Source organism: Neolamprologus multifasciatus, chromosome 9, assembly GCF_963576455.1.
Source record: "Neolamprologus multifasciatus chromosome 9, fNeoMul1.2, whole genome shotgun sequence".
Lineage (NCBI taxonomy): Eukaryota > Metazoa > Chordata > Actinopteri > Cichliformes > Cichlidae > Neolamprologus > Neolamprologus multifasciatus.
In genome coordinates this window covers 25,713,153-25,729,202 of record NC_140447.1, presented here as the reverse complement: position 1 = coordinate 25,729,202, position 16,050 = coordinate 25,713,153, and the positions used below count along the sequence as shown (strand labels likewise).

The following is a 16,050-nucleotide window of genomic DNA, read 5'->3' as shown; positions in this document are numbered from 1 at the left end:
ATGATGGATGTTTTGCTTCTTGTATGATTATTGAATAAAATAATCTTGAGTTTAGAAGAAATGTTAATTTGCTGCAGCCCTACCACTCCATACCTTCAGTAGTAATAGTTATGCTATAAGTACCTTTGCTGCACTGAATGTCATTCTGAGTTAGTGTTGCACTGGAGGTTAAAGGCTTTGCAAACACAATCTAAATATGGTTCTTCAAACAAAGGTTACAAAGATCTGGCACGGAAAGAAAAGCTAACCAAATAGCCAAATCCCTTTGCCGTCACATAATAGAGCAGTAGTTGTGGGGTAATAGACTTTGCTCTTATTTTTACTTTGACAGCTTTTGCAAGATTTTTGGACATGAAGGCATTCAAGGTGCTGTGACACTGTTACACTTTTATTTTTGTGTAAGTTTAGTGTAAGTGTGCTTAATCAGTTGCTTTAACTTTATTTAAAGGTTCTGTTTGCGCTTCTCCTGACTGCAGCAACAATTGACGGTCAGTCTTTTCATGTTGGCAAGTGCCCCAAGCCATCTGTTCAAGAAGACTTCAACGTTACAAAGGTATAATATTGAATTATTAGTGCTATTAATGACTACATTCTGCTGAACTTTGATTTCTAACCTTAAACTGTGTGCAGTGTGTTCAGCTCTATTAGGCCTCGCTTTATTTTATGTTTTAGGTTAATTGGAGGTAGTTGTTTTAATGAAGGAAAACACTGTAACTGGTGGACTCTGTGTGGTCATATAATAAGAAGAAAAGTTCTTCTTTCTTTAGTATATGGGTACCTGGTACGAAATTGAGAAGCTTCCAGCTGTGTTTGAAAGAGGAACATGCAACCAAGCTACATACAGTCTTCAGTCCGATGGAACAGTCAAAGTTCACAATGCGGAGCTCCTGTAAGGTTTCAGCTGTTCTTCTGCTCTGCTTTTTGGTCAAAAATGTGCCTATAACTATCTAGGTGAAACTGCTACCCTACCCTGCAAGCGAATAAATATTGATTGGTGTCACCCCATGTGCTCTTGTCTAAATTACAGGTCTGATGGGACGATAAACTCGATTGAGGGAGTTGCCAAAGTTAAAGAACCATCTCAACCTGCTGTTCTAAGTGTCAACTTCTTTAAAGGTACTTTTTTGAACACAGCTTGTATGTTTTAATGTCAAAATAAAATACAAAGTACTTTCAATGGTATTTTTAAAAAAAAAATACAATCTGTGTCTATATCCAGGTGTTGCAGATGGTCCCTACTGGGTGCTCTCCACAGATTACCAGTCCTATTCTTTGGTGTACTCTTGTTCTGACTTCTTTGGAGTTTTTAACATTGACTTTGCCTGGATCCTGGCTCGCACTCGTACTCTGACTGAGGATGTCATCAAACAGTTACATGAGAAGCTGACTGCTGCGGGTGTCAATGTAAATCGCCTTGAAGTCTCCAACCAGACTGCTTGTGATGTTATGGTTATGACCTGACCTGACATGACCTCTAAAAATTGAACTAAAAAACTACAAAGTGCTGATCACCTGTTTGAGCTATGATATAAATGTGTTGATAAAATTACAGAATATGATAAATAAAATGTAAACACAGAAGCTAAGCTACTCTTCGATGCATGACTCGTTTTTTGCATTCTGGCGAAGTTTGTTCACTTTTTCCACCTTTTCAGTATTAGCTTATTGTGTAAAGGCGTTTAATTTGACTAAAAATAGAATATCATCCATCTAACAGCATGAATACAACTTTAAATACTGTCAAAATGGGATGCAGTTAAATATGTTTATTCACTTAGATTTTTACTTTTATTTTATAGTGGCAAAATTATGACTGGCCGGAATGAATCTTATTTGCCGCTGAAGGCTGTCAGAAAAAAACAAAACAAAAGCACACACACACACACACACACACACACACACACACACACACACACACACATATATATATATATTTCATATATATATGAAACATGTTTTTGGCGTAATTTAGTGCTTGAGCACTGGAGGAAGTAATCATTTATTTATTCGGTAGGTTATTATCGTTCAAGGCGGGAGGGATGCTTTTATTTTGAAGAAGACAATCCGGTTTTACGTAGCTGTTTGCTAAAAGTGGGCGGTATCGCTTTAAGTAGCTATGCGCGGCTCGCTGATTAGTATCTGCCGACGACTTTTCTGGCATAATAACTGTTTTGTGGCATTTCTTTTACCCGAGAAGACCTTTTTCAAAACTAGAAACATGTTCTTGCTCTTGCTGTGCGTTTTTCTTTCGTGTTTGCCATTTTATTTATCAGCCCAGACTGATAGACAAAACGAAAAACCCATAATAGGTAAGTTAATGCGTTATTAAAACGATATTTACTACAACTGTTATCTAAGCTAACTTGTAGCTTTACACTTGGGAAGCATCGGGCGACAGTTACAGTAAACCTGCCGTAGGACAGTAAACTTTTTGCTGTTTCTGTATCACTATGGAAAATGCCAGCATTATAACAGAAAGACACGTGCGCTGTGTTTTTGTTCCAACAGGTGTACTGGCACAGGACGTTTATTTACCCCAACCTAGCCAAACAGCTTACATAGCTGCCTCCTATGTGAAGTTCCTGGAGTCAGCAGGAGCTAGAGTTGTACCTGTCATGTGAGCTGTTATCATCTGCCGACATTACCTCTGCATGTTATTATCTGACTGCATACTTTGTCACACATTTATAAGAGGAGATGTTGCGTAATGGCGTGTGTCTAACCCAGTGTGTTTGCATTGAACTTCTTGCTTCTGCAGGATAAACCAGACACCGGAGGAGTATAAGACACTGTTCAACTCAATCAATGGGTCAGTACATATACAGTTAGACAGTTGGAGCCCTGTTTGGTGGATTTAGGGCTTTTCACAAACAATAAAATTGATTGTTTGGATTGGATTTATACTGTAGGGAGGAGTAACTACAGAGTGATAAAGATGCTGAGCCATTGCATGAAAATATGGGAAAGCCTTGTTCAAGCTAGGTTAAGAAGACAGGTTGCGATCAGTGAGCAGCAGTGTCCTGTGTTGATATATGGTTTATAGATGTTGGCACTAACAAAAAGACAATACACTGAGCTGAGAACCAACCAACCATTTTCATTAGGAGTTTGGTGTAAGGGTACGGTAGGGATAACGTCAATTGGAGGCAGGTGATCTGCTGTAGTGAGCCCTAAAGGGAAGAGCTGAAAGAAGAAGAGTTTACCATAAGTTGATGGTGATTAATTGCTAGGTATGTGAGTTATATATCAATAATTATAGATTAAATAAATATTATAGAAATAATGGTTTGTCAGCCCCTGCATTTGTAAACAGACTTTCAGGCCTTATCCATTCATTTAGATAGATGCATTTTTAATACATTGTTGTTAGTATTACTAGTATTTTTTAATTGATCAGCACTGCCTGCATAATTGGTACATCCACTTAAAAAAATCTCATTTAAAACCACAACATATTCTGATATGTTGTGGTTTTAAATTAGATTTTTTTATGGTATAGTTCAATTTTTTTATTCGCCACATGCAGTAGCAGGTTGCCCTGCAGTGGAATATATTTTTCTTATTTCATGTTTCTCATTTTCTTCTTTAATTTTGACTCAGTTTTCTTTGTTTACAGGATCCTTTACCCAGGCGGCGGTGTCAGCATCGTCTCATCTGGTTATGAAAGGGCTGCTAAAATCTTTTATGAGCTCGCTATTGAGGTAAAAGTTGAAAATACTTTTATCTGTTTAATGATGCTCATTATGATGTATATTAATAAGGGTGGATCTAACAGCTGGTTGTTGGTGTTGCTGCTATAGCATCATATTATGTTGTTTGGAAGACTAAAATAATGATGGCTGGGGCTAGGCGGTGTGCTGGTTTGTTCAACGCTAAACTGGTCAACTGACAAATACCTGCTCTGGATTTTAAATTGTAGATGCTTATATTATTATAAGTTACGTAAATATTAAGATACTGTTTTTGCATCTGACTGAAAATCCGTAACATGCAGTCCGTTAAGGATTAAGGACAGATTATTGTTTTGGCTGTATGGTTTTATTTTATTTTTATTTACACATGGTCATACAAAGACATTTAGGAATGAGCACTGCAAACGTACATGAAGACTTACGCAGGCAAGACACTATTAATAAAAATAATAATTAAAAAAATATTATCATGACCCACTGCTAGAATCTGCGCAGATTCTGCTTGAATCTAATGAACAGTTCCTTGGTGTGATGCCATTGCTTTGTAGCTCAGGATTGTAAATGATAAATCATGGAAGTATGATGAAGTGACAAATCCCACATAAACTAATAAAATGAATACTAAACCAAAATCAAAAGTAAAGGTGAAAATATTTAAATTAATTAACTTTAGTTAAGTTTAAAAAGAAAAAAAAAAAGCTTTGTGTTGGAAACACACCAATATCTGTATTGCTGATCTGTGAGAAAGCCTGAAATTTAACTTCTCCTCCGTGCAGCCTTTTCACCCAAACTGCAGAGTTGCTACATCATAAAAATGTGATTGATCAGTCTCAGTGACAGCCCTGGATCAACACTGATTATCATGTTTTAGGGCAACACCAACACTGTCATTACAAAGTGTCATAACAAAGAGTGTGAATTCTTTTTCAGGCAAACAAGCGTGGCGACTATTTTCCTGTGTGGGGTACTTGTCTCGGGTTTGAACAGCTGATGTATTTAACAAGCAAAAAGACAATACTGGCATATACCAATACGAGCGGCGTGGCATTGCCTCTGAACTTCACTAATGGTATGTTTTGTGTGACTAAACATTTTTCATTTTGCTTCTCACTTGTGAAATGGTAGTTTTTCTTGGGGTGTTTTTCTTGGGGTGTTTTTTGCAGCATTGCAGGTCAAGTATAAACTGTGAAAGGAAGATATTTATTTTCTTAAGATGAATGAAACTAGATTTTAAGATTTTTCAGTGAATAGATTAAATATTATAGGTGACTGAAATAGTAAAGACTTTAAAAATCCATCTTTGTGTTTTAAACTTGATCAGTTTTCATGTCAAGCCTGTACCAACCACACATTATCTGAGGATCATATCTTTAGATTAACTACCTTATACAGCTAATGAGAGAGTGTTTATTTGTTTGTAAAATTGCTGATTAATCATTAAGGTATGCTCCCTTCCCAAAAGCTGAAGACAGCAGGATGTTTAAAGGCTTCCCTGCTCAGCTCATGAAAAATCTCGCCTCTGAGCCACTGACGGTTAACGCTCACAAATGGAGCTTGGCAACGTTGGTATGTCATTCATTTCTATCGTCTGAGATTAGACTGAGTCAACAGCTTGATGAAAAGCGGCAGTTGCTTGAATGCAGTCTAACTAACCTGTCATGTCTATTGCTTTCAGACTTACAATACAAATGAGGAACTGAAGAAGTTTTACAAAGTTCTCTCTGTAAACACAGATGGAAATGTAGAGTTTGTGTCAACAGTGGAAGGTACTGAGTGTCTAATTCAGCATTATGTTACTAGGTTTTTAGCAAAATAGGAAACTGCTTTTATACATATTTTTTCTTCTTTCTGTACCTCTTGGCAGCATATGACTATCCTATTTACGGGACACAGTGGCATCCAGAGAAAAATGCTTTTGAGTGGACACGGCCTTCTATTCCCCATTCCCCGTCGGCAGTCAAGACCACCTTCTATATGGCCGAATTCTTTGTCAATGAGGGTATGAAAGCATCATTTTTGCTTCCTTGTAGACTGGTCAGTAGCTGAAAATGCCAAGTTACTTGTGATGTGTAAATTTGGTATTGTTTTCTCTCGCCACAGCCAGGAAGAACTTTCACAAATTTGAAACTGAGGAGGGGGAGAGCAAAGCGCTGATATACAACTACAGTCCTGTTTACACTGGGGCTAAAAGTGCCTTTGAGCAAATATATTTCTTCTGACATCTATAAAGAGAAACTTCACAATTATAATTTACAACTGAGGAGTGCAAGGAGGTCCTACTTCTCTGACATCATCACCAAAAACAGTCATAATGCTCGGGTCTTATTTTCTACAGTTGACAGGCTAACAAACCCTCCTGTGTCAGTGGCAGCTGAACTTCATTCGACCATGGCCTGCAATGACTTTGCCAAATTCTTCACAGAAAAAATCCAAAAGATTAGACAAGCAATTGGTACATCAACAGCAGATCCAGAATATGTACTGTGTCCACCGAAAAACTGTTTAAACACCATGAAACAGTTTCACCCGATTAACAGCAAAGACCTGGAGGACATCTTAGGTCAACTGAACTCCTCCTCTTGCTGTTTAGATGTCCTGCCAACAAGTTTTTTCAAAAAGGTCTCAAAGACTTTAGAGTCAGACCTGTTACAGATCGTCAATTTTTCTTTATTATCAGGTGTGTTTCCAGAATCACTAAAAACTGCTGTAATAAAACCTATACTAAAAAAGGACAATCTTGACAAGACACAAATGAACAACTACAGGCCGATCTCAAATCTTCCATTTTTAAGTAAGATCATTGAAAAAGCAGTTTCTCAACAGCTCAATTACTTCTTAAAACAGAATAACTGCTATGATGCCTTCCAGTCAGGTTTTAGACAGAACCACAGCACTGAAACCGCTCTGACCAAAGTGTTTAATGACATATGTCTGAATACAGACAGTGGAAAAATGTCAGTCTTAGTTTTACTGGATCTCAGTGCAGCATTTGATACAGTTGACCACAACATATTACTCAAACGACTGGAGAACTGGACAGGTCTTTCAGGAACTGTACTAAACTGGTTCAAAACATACTTAGAAAACAGGAAATGCTTTGTATCAATAGGTAACTTCACATCTGAGCAGACAAGTATCACATGTGGAGTTCCCCAAGGTTCCATCCTGGGACCCCTTCTGTTTAACATTTACATGCTCCCACTGGCACAGATTATAAAGAACAACAAAATAAACTACCATAGCTATGCAGATGACACACAAATATATATCTCAATGTCACCAGGAGACCGAGGCCCTGTACAGGCTCTTGGTAAATGCATTGAGGAAATTAATGACTGGTTGTGCCACAATTTTCTCCAGCTAAACAAAAACAAAACTGAGGTAATAGTCTTTGGCGCCAAAGAAAAACGATTACAGGTCACCAGAGAACTTCAGTCTATACACCTAAAAACCACAAACCAGGCGAGAAATTTGGGTGTAGTGATGGATGCAGACCTAAACTTAGAAAAACACATCAAGACAATAACAAAATCAGCTTACTATCACCTCAAGAATATATCAAGGATAAAAGATCTGATGTCTCAACAGGACCTGGAAAAACTAGTCCATGCATTCATCTTTAGTAGGCTTGATTACTGTAACAGCATCTTTACAGGTCTACCTAAAAAATCAGTCAGACAACTACAGCTCATTCAGAACTCTGCTGCTCGAGTCCTCACTAAGACCAAAAAAGTGGACCACATCAGTCCAGCTCTGAGGTCTTTACACTGGCTGCCTGTCCGTCAGAGGATAGACTTTAAAGTTCTGATGCTGGTCTATAAAGCTCTGAATGGTTTAGGACCAAAATACATCAGTGACCTCCTGACCCAGTATGAACCTTCCAGATCCCTCAGGTCATCTGGATCCGGTCTTTTATCAGTTCCCAGAGTCAGAACCAGACACGGAGAAGCCGCATTCAGCTTTTATGCTCCTTATATCTGGAACAAACTCCCAGAAAGCCTCCGATCAGCTGAAACACTCAGTTTATTTAAATCCAGGTTGAAGACTCACCTGTTCTCAGCTGCATTTGAATAAAGCACCAAATCCACACTTAGGCTTAAATTTCAAAACTCACATTTTAATTACTGATTTTATCTACTGTTCTGATTTTATCTGTTTTGATTTTATATACTGTTTTGTTTGTTTGTTTGTTTGTTAATTAGTTAGTTTGTTTGCTTGTTTTAATCAATTTTAAATCATGCTTTTTATTTGTTTTTGTTTCTAATGTCTCTGTAAAGCACTTTGAATCACCTTGTTGTTGAATTGTGCTATACAAATAAACTTGCCTTGCCTTGATGAATTTTAGCAAAGTGCCACTCCTATTCAGCAGCTAATTCGCTGCTTCAATCATGACTTGAAAATATTTACACATAATTTAACTTGTTTGATTTTGTATTTGTGATACTGTGAATCTGTGTAAACTACAGCTGAACTAGAAATGGAAAGATTTATGCAGGCAACATAAATATTGATATAGTGCAGGATTTAAATGGATGTTGTGCTTTGTGGATGTTGTAGCTTGGTTTACAGTTGTGTTGCTGTATTTTATTACACTGTCAGACTCAAGGCTCAGTTCCCCTCAAAATAGTGAAGAGCTAGCTCGTGAGTTGAGCATATAGAAAGTACTTAGATGTGATCTAATATGATAGCAACTGTAAATTATTTGACAGGTTAACCTAGCTTCTAGGTTGGAGCTGAAGTGCCTCAAGGATGCGTTTTATTTAATGATCAGCAGGTGGCCAAAAGAAATCAGATTTTATAAATGTTTCTTATAAATTAGAACAATAAACCAGGACATGCTTTAGGGGGTGGCTAACTTCTGTTGAATACATCCTCAATATATTAGTCTACTGTTTCCTCTGATTTTCAGGCGCGTTAAGTCTGGTTCCCAAAAACCAAGATGGCAAACTAACAAGCTCAAGCCTTCAAAATTATAGTCCACAAACCAATGAGCACTGTCCAGTGTTTATCCAGTCTGATGTCACTGGCCATTTCTGGGTGACCGTGCTTCTTCAGTTTCCAAAACAAAAAAGCACTTAAGCAGCACTAACAGATGAAAATGGTCCAAATTCTACCATTAAAGTATTATGTAAACTATGGGAGACCATGGCAGTATGCTAGTGACTAAAACAAGGTTTTTGCCGCAGCACCCTCTCTGACAGATTTCACAACCTGTGATGAACCAACTATGGATGCACTGAATGACTACTCAGTCATGTCTCCAGGTGTTTATGTCTGCAACAGAGCATAAGCAAGTCTTAACCCTCCAGATGTAATGTCTGCTACCTCATGACTAACTTGAGAGCTACTGTTAGCATAATGTAAACACATTAGTACAGGCAAAATATAGACTGAGGGTTAAGTTATTTTAAATAAAATAACTGTCAACTTCCCTCATTGGCAGAGATAAACTTCAGCCAGCAGAACAACTAAGATGACCCCACAACAGCACAAAGGTCAGTCATTAACATACTGCTGTGTGGTTTGGACTAGTCCCTACAAACAATACCTGATCCTAATCTTAATGTCCCTTTGACATCTTAGCACTGCTGTTATTCTTTTGTGACGTGTCCACACATTTGGGATAGTGCACATGAATGGTGCCAGTAAGAATCTGCAGAGGTCTAGGCTTGTTGCTGTTACATCATCACTCAACAAGAGGATCATGTTTTTCTGCACTTCTCAAGTTGCCATAAACCCTAATATAGCTTAAAAATCCACAAAAAGGTCACAAAAAATGTCACAAGATGCAACAATCAAAAAATAAGAAAATAAAAACAAAGTCTGATAAAATATCAGTTTTTATTCTAACATTTACCTTCATGCCACAGTCTGCCATTATTGTCCTTCTATGCTTTGGATAACAAAGTTGAGCATCTGGGGAAAAAAGTCCTCAACAGCCATCAAGAAAATTTTTTGTTGTCATTGGCAACGAATAAAGTCCACTTTCAACTTAATTCAAGGACAGCAACAGGAGAACAGAAATGAATAGTCAAATGTAACTTCCAAAATGCTTTATGCACAAATAACACTCAGGTAATAGTTTTTTCTTTTCTTTCTTTCTTTTTTTTTGTTTTATGTTTTTTAGAATAAAATGATATTTGAATAACATTTACACATCAAGCTGACGAGACTGGGATCTCAATCACAATACTACTGGTAATGTAACTTATGCAATCCAGTAAGGAACATTCAAGATGTCAAAAATTACCATGTTGACTCAGCTATCAGGGATAGTGCTGCAAATTACCTCATAACATGCACTGAAGCGTAACACAAGTGGCCATTCAAAAAACAAAACAATAAATAAATAAATAAATAAAAGATGTTAAATTAAAATTGTGCCTCAAGGAGTCATTATTTTGGGTGATATGCCAAAATGATTTTTCCTCTCTTATGTAAATGCATAATTTTTCAGGATACAGGGTCCCTTTGGCTTCTTATGACACTTGCTCAGTGTATTTGCTGATGTACACTTTTCACTTTCCATCATTTTCTTCACCTACCATTCACATACTTATTATAAGCAACTGTGCATGCAGATTATGTACATTTTAGCTTTGTCATGGTGTCAGTGGGTATATTTTCTGAAATGATTTGTCTGTTTAAAAAAAGAAAAAGCCAATTTGCTGCAACTAGTTCAATTTTAAGCTGTAAGTAGAAAACAATTAATATTCACAAGGCATTAAGGGGAATACGCTTACTATGAGTTTTATCTGAAGATTGATACTACTCACATATCTGTTAAATATGAAACGACAGCTAGCTTAAGGTTCATGTAGCGTAAAGATTTGAATCAGAGAAATATGTACAGCTAGCCTGTTTCTATCAAAAAGGGTTCAAAATGAATATACTAACATCTCTGGTGACTCTAGGAAGTCCTTGCTCCTGGCCAGGATACAGTCCACACTGCCATAACCTACCATAGTGTACATCATAGATTAGCTAACAGGGGCTGACCCAGAAACAGGCAGGCTGCCCAGGATAGTGGTTTCCCAGAGCGCCCAGTCTTTGCGCTAGGCTTAGCTAAGTAGATCCTTGTAGCTTCATATTTAACAGTCAGAAGTAGTACCAATCTTGCCAACATGTTAAAACTATTCCCTAAAAATCCACTCTAGAAATGCAACCTCACAGCTGGATGTTTTTTGACAAAGTAAGGCACAGTGACTAAAACAAGTTAATGCTTTTTTTTGTTTTTGTTTTCAACATTTGAATAACCGCGAGCGTCACAATAAAACTGTGTCAGATAAATGAAGGTATTTTTTCTCTTTGAATAGTTTTCAAAAACAGGGAATTCTGTCAGCATCACTGAAATACGTAAAATGAAATTTACAAGATAAAACTAACATCAGGGCAAACATGAGTACCAAAAGAAAAACATGTTATAGCTGGATGAATGCTTGTGTGCTATTTTACATACTGTAAGAACAACAGACACAATCACAGTCCAACATGAAAAGTTCTTCACAACTTTAAAAATAGTAACATTTCCTGTATCCCCACTATTCCAGACACCCATTTATGACCAATGCCAGTTAGCGTTTTTCACCAGGGGTCGGATTTTCATTAATATACAAGCCCACAAGTTATGTGCTATAAAGTGTTCCTTCTCCTCACAGCTTTAAGTCTGTGTGAAAGCTGATGCTTTCTCTCCACTGCTTTTGAGGAGCTGGTCCTTCCCCTGTTGTGGAGAAGACTGCTTCCCGTCAGTATTTTCCCAGACTTCATATCAGGTCATCAGTCTTTACTGGCTCTCACGAGCCTTTTTGATTCCAACTTGGGGCAGGAGGGAAGGGAGTAAGAATGGGTGGAGGAGCAAATGTGTTGTCTGCTGGAAAAAGGCAGTCTCAGGTGCAGTGTGTGGACACGGGGAGGAAAACGATGGACCAAAGACAAATGAGAGTTGCATACTGTGTACACCAGGGACAGAATGGAGGGAGGTAGATGACCAGATGGGTTGGGAGGATCTGGGGCACAGGAGGGGCCCTATGAGGCCAGTCTAACCCTCGTCTTCAATCTCTTCTTCCAAAGCCTCCTCAAACACTCTTTCTGGTAGCCTGAAGCACTCCTCAAAGAAGTTCACCAAGGACTGACTGAGATGCTGCCTCGTTGCTTCACTGTGGATGAAGTGGCCCTCGTCTGGGTAGATCTTAAACACAAAGAATGAGGGAAGAACATCACTTGAATTCAGTGTTTAGTAATTCTTAATTTTTTTAAAAAATTTAACCAAAATTAATTACAAAATCATTTACTGAACTTCTAGGGCACTAGAATTCATGCTAGTCATGCTACTAATATGATTACTGAATGGTATATCTGAAGAAACTAGACACAAATGACATTTTTGGTCTTTAAAAATTGTTTTCTGATGCTGATAAAATGCACTTCTGAAGTGTGCAGCAGGGTGGCGCAGTGGTTAGCGCTGCTGCCTCACTCTGTGGAGTTTGTTCTTTGATTGCAAGGAGGCTACAAAGCTCTGTGTTTCGTGAGGTAAATTGGTCTTTCTGTCAATAGCGTCTAAATATCGTGTACACCTACAAAAAACACAACAAAGTTTTTATCTCAGGTAGCTAAAATCAGTTTTCATGCTAACAGCTTTACTTTGTTTAATTTCTCTGCTGGTTGGCTGCCATCTCATTTTACATGGACTGTGGATCAGAACCTCACACAATCAGTTGAATTCAGTTTTATTTATATACCGCCAAATCACAATATCAGTTGCCTCAAAGCACTTTTTATTATAAGGTATTGACCCTACAATAATACCATCCTGGCTAAGTGAAAACAACAGTTTACTCCAGGGGTGTTAAACACAAGGCCCAAAATCCAGCCCACTGGATGGCTTTGGAAAATTTTGAACCTTTAGTTTATGCGTTTTCCTGCATATAAAGACCTCCCCTACAACAATTCATACTATAGCAGAGTAATTAAGTAATAGATAAATTAATAACATTAATAACAACTCTTTCTTAATTATGTAGAAAAACTGAAAAATGTTGTCGAAATTTCAGATTTTTTTACATTTAGGGATCTCAGGGATTAAATGTGTAGTTGAACTGTTATTACTAACAGACAAGGTAGCTTCACCGGTCTGGCTCACTTACGATTAGATACCCGATCAGCTGCATGTCAACGCAAATATCTAATAACATGACAGCAGTTCAGTACAGTTACGCATGCAGACATGCTCCAAATAAGCAACGGAATAGGGAAGAAAGGTGATTTTAGTAACCTTTAATGTATTGTTGGTGCCAGTAAGACTGGTCCGATTATTTCAGAAACTGCTGCTCTACCAGGACCGTTTCTATGGTTTAAAGAGACTAGTTGGAAAAGTGTGTGGTAGTTCTCTGAGTGAAAATGCCTTGTTGATGTTAGAGGAGAATTGCCAATCCACTGAGCTGATAGGAAGGCAATAGTAACTCAATTAACCATTTGATTATAACCAAGGTATACAGAAAAGCATCTCTTAATGTGCAACACGTCCGACCTAGAGCAGCTAAAGACCACACCAAGTGTTCAGAACATAAAGGTTTTCCTGTTGCAACACTGGGTTGGCATATACAGGGTGTTATCAAAAGAATAATCCGGTTATAAAAGGCTATACCTTTTAAAGTAATGTACATAGAAGCTTGGTTTAAATTTTTAAATACATGGCTGAACATAAAGTTTTACATACAAAACTTACAAAGTTCACAAGTGCTCAATATGTCGCCCTCCACACGCATGGCAAATGTCCATACGATAGTTAAACTTGTCCCAAATTTTTGGGAGCATGTTTGGACTGTAACCACTGCTACCTACCAGCAACTATGTGAAACTCGTGAATCCCATCTTTCTAACAGTACGTGTTTCGCTTGTTTCGCTGCAGAATTAAAGCACTTTGAAATTGGATGACTCTTGTTTGATATACCCTGTAAAATATAAAAGCACGGATCCTGTCTTGTATCCATGGTTCAGGTTGTTGCAGTTGTGTAATGGTATGGAGGATATTTTCTTGTCACACTTTGAGCTCTTTAGTACCCACTGAGCATTGTTTAAATGCCATAGCCTACCTTTGTGATCACAGTGTACCCATCTCCCAATAGCTGCCTAATAGCAGCCGATTAACACGTCATTTCGCTCAAATCATGTCAAACTGGTTTCTTGAACACAACAGAAAGTTCGCTGTACTCAAATGACTGAATTTGGGATGTGGTGAAATGGGATATTCACATCACTGATGTGCAGCCACCAAATCTGCAGCAACTGTGTGATGCTATCATGTCAATATGGACCAAAATCTCTGAGGAATGTTTTCAGCTCATCTTTGAATCTGTACCAGAAGAATTAAGATGGTTCTGAAGGCAAAAGAGGTTCCAACCTGGTATTAGCAAAGCTTCTAAACTATCTAGTAAGTGTATATTACCAGAGCTCAAAGTGTTTTCCAACCGACAGTAACTAAGTGATAGTGTTTATTTGAACCCATCATAAACGAGTAGAGACCTAATATTAATACTGTGCACACTAATGTGTCTGTTGGTCAGTAATGAGCGTTGATGAACATTCGCCAGCAGAGCATTGTGTTATAAAGGGATTAGTCCTGGTGTTAATGCAGGATGCCCAAGGAGGTCTTATAATCTCATTATGTGTGAGGCAGACATTGTGAAGGGCTAATCCTCTGCCTGCTGCGAGACCACCGCTGGGATCACAAAGCTCCCAGAGGTTGGACTGAACAGGGAAAAGAAAGACTGCATACCTGTAGGGTGTAGTTGGCCTTTTCACTGATGAGCTGGGCAATGAATTTCGCTGTATGTTGAAAGTGGACTTTTTCTAAAGAAACCAAATGAGACAGATTATTGTTTATCTTTTACATATTTAGTTATGAAGATGATTATAATTCCTGACCTACCGTCAGCTGTAGGATGGATAATCAGAAACTTCTTATCCATAAACTGAGACGCTCTGTGGGCTAAATTTGCCATCTACAAAAACACATTTCAGCAGATTGTTTTGATAATTATTAAAACTGGAAAGAAAATGGAAAAAAAAAAAAGTAATAAAATCTTACCGTGTATGCTCTTGTGTCAGGTTTGGGCAGTCCAAGGTATCTCTCAGAAAATGCAGAAGCTAGAGGGGGAAATAGGCTTTGGTTAACTTTTGTTTGCTTTGTTGTTAAGATCAAATCAAATCTTCCATTAATCACTCTTTGTTTGAGGGTGGTTTTTTATCCCCATGTCTAAATATATTCAGCCATCTACATATTCGTTAGTTTTGAGGCTGTTACAAGAGTCTTCATTTGCAATTCCGCAATTCCAGTGTCATGGCACGTCTCTCACCGCCTCTGGCAGAGCGAGAGAAATCAAATAGATGGGAAATCAGTCACACCGCAACGCCCAGCTCCTCCTTAATTTGCACTTTCCTGACTCGGTGCGCCTCCAGCTACAACGGCACCGCGTCTCGTTCCTTGTTCCCTGCATCTCTTGTACTGTCACTCCCCCGGTGCACAGCACTTCTGCATTTCACACATTGTATTCCTCGGGTAGCCGAGGTGAGGCTGGTGTTGTTAACTTTGTCTGGCTCTGATGTGATTGAGTTCTAGGTTTGTCTGCACCATCATACTCATGAGTGCCTACTTGCGTGACGCAGTCCCTGAAAAGATATCCCCGCTGTGGGGTTAAAGGTGCTAGATTTGCAATCCGTCTTCCCTTTTCCTCTGAATATTCTGTCAGTGCTGCCTGAGCCTGACTGATTATGCAGGGTTACTGCATTTGTTTCGTACACGTAGCGGAGTGGTGATTTTTCAAATGCAAAAAGCTGCAAACAAACACAGCTTACCATACAATTCAAAATCTGTGATGGGTGAGAGGACAGCGCCGCATTTTACAGGAGATTCCTCACCGCTGACCAACAGGCTGGTCACATAGCCTCCATACACCTGAAGTACAACAACTGCATGTTAACACAGAGATACTCGAGTGTAGAATGGACTATTTTGGTCAATCTTTGGACCCAGAATGCACATACTGACACTATTCTTACCTTTCCAAATGCTCCGACTCTGTTTTTGTCAACATAGGGCTCCTTTAGAATAAAACTGTCAAAGATAAACATTGGTTCAGTTTGACTTTTAGAAAAACTGTCTCACAGTAGCAGCTGTAGCTCTAACCTACAAGATGTTTTAGCAGCTGTTTGCAATAAACGATCCATTATACAATATTAAATTCACAGTGTTTGTTTAACACTTGCGCATTAAATGCATGTTTTCAGTTCTGCCAGACCAGCTGCTATCAGTGTGTGTGCAAAATATATTTTCACAGCAGTAACTAATGAAGAATTTACA

General features: G+C 38.3%; 3 protein-coding genes across 8 annotated transcripts in view; 2 read left to right on the top strand and 1 right to left on the bottom strand.

Annotated features, from left to right (window-relative positions):
- The first annotated feature begins 244 nt into the window (after positions 1 to 244).
- Positions 245 to 1,607, top strand: LOC146511671 (apolipoprotein D-like). The gene is made up of 5 exons (XM_085173060.1): positions 245 to 366; positions 449 to 553; positions 768 to 889; positions 1,028 to 1,116; positions 1,220 to 1,607. The coding sequence occupies exons 1-5, from the start codon at positions 352 to 354 to the stop codon at positions 1,459 to 1,461; spliced, it is 573 nt and encodes a 190-aa protein (XP_085029186.1). The 5' UTR covers positions 245 to 351; the 3' UTR covers positions 1,462 to 1,607.
- A 455-nt stretch (positions 1,608 to 2,062) lies between these two features.
- On the top strand, positions 2,063 to 10,070 carry ggh (gamma-glutamyl hydrolase (conjugase, folylpolygammaglutamyl hydrolase)). 2 transcript variants are annotated; one of them, XM_085173059.1, is made up of 9 exons: positions 2,063 to 2,309; positions 2,509 to 2,617; positions 2,759 to 2,809; positions 3,617 to 3,701; positions 4,623 to 4,761; positions 5,155 to 5,258; positions 5,368 to 5,458; positions 5,557 to 5,691; positions 9,136 to 10,070. In XM_085173059.1, exons 1-9 carry the CDS (start codon positions 2,117 to 2,119, stop codon positions 9,162 to 9,164), a joined length of 936 nt encoding a protein of 311 aa, XP_085029185.1. In that variant the 5' UTR covers positions 2,063 to 2,116; the 3' UTR covers positions 9,165 to 10,070. The 2 variants fall into 2 exon arrangements, with proteins under 2 accessions (XP_085029185.1, XP_085029184.1); XM_085173058.1 differs by having other exon boundaries at positions 2,067 to 2,309; positions 5,793 to 10,070.
- The window catches only part of LOC146511668 (A-type potassium channel modulatory protein DPP6-like), a 262,569-nt gene continuing 256,038 nt past the window's right edge, over positions 9,520 to 16,050 (bottom strand). For all 5 annotated transcript variants that reach the window (XM_085173046.1, XM_085173048.1, XM_085173047.1 and 2 more), the window contains 6 exons: positions 15,750 to 15,804; positions 15,546 to 15,645; positions 14,779 to 14,837; positions 14,620 to 14,692; positions 14,467 to 14,540; positions 9,520 to 11,880 (listed from right to left, as the gene is read on the bottom strand). In XM_085173046.1, coding sequence (XP_085029172.1) covers positions 11,731 to 11,880; positions 14,467 to 14,540; positions 14,620 to 14,692; positions 14,779 to 14,837; positions 15,546 to 15,645; positions 15,750 to 15,804 — 511 coding nt within the window. In that variant the 3' untranslated portion in view covers positions 9,520 to 11,730. The remainder of the gene's footprint in view (positions 11,881 to 14,466; positions 14,541 to 14,619; positions 14,693 to 14,778; positions 14,838 to 15,545; positions 15,646 to 15,749; positions 15,805 to 16,050) is intronic.

What these genes read in the sequence shown, in the direction of transcription:
- LOC146511671 (XM_085173060.1), top strand. An exon ending in AAGACTTCAACGTTACAAAG is followed by an intron (nt 554 to 767) that starts GTATAATATTGA and finishes TTCTTTCTTTAG; the next exon opens with TATATGGGTACCTGGTACGA. An exon ending in AAGTGTCAACTTCTTTAAAG is followed by an intron (nt 1,117 to 1,219) that starts GTACTTTTTTGA and finishes GTCTATATCCAG; the next exon opens with GTGTTGCAGATGGTCCCTAC.
- ggh (XM_085173058.1), top strand. Translation starts at nt 2,117, where the DNA reads ATGCGCGGCTCGCTGATTAGTATCTGCCGACGACTTTTCTGGCATAAT. An exon ending in AAACGAAAAACCCATAATAG is followed by an intron (nt 2,310 to 2,508) that starts GTAAGTTAATGC and finishes TTGTTCCAACAG; the next exon opens with GTGTACTGGCACAGGACGTT. An exon ending in AATGGAGCTTGGCAACGTTG is followed by an intron (nt 5,259 to 5,367) that starts GTATGTCATTCA and finishes TATTGCTTTCAG; the next exon opens with ACTTACAATACAAATGAGGA.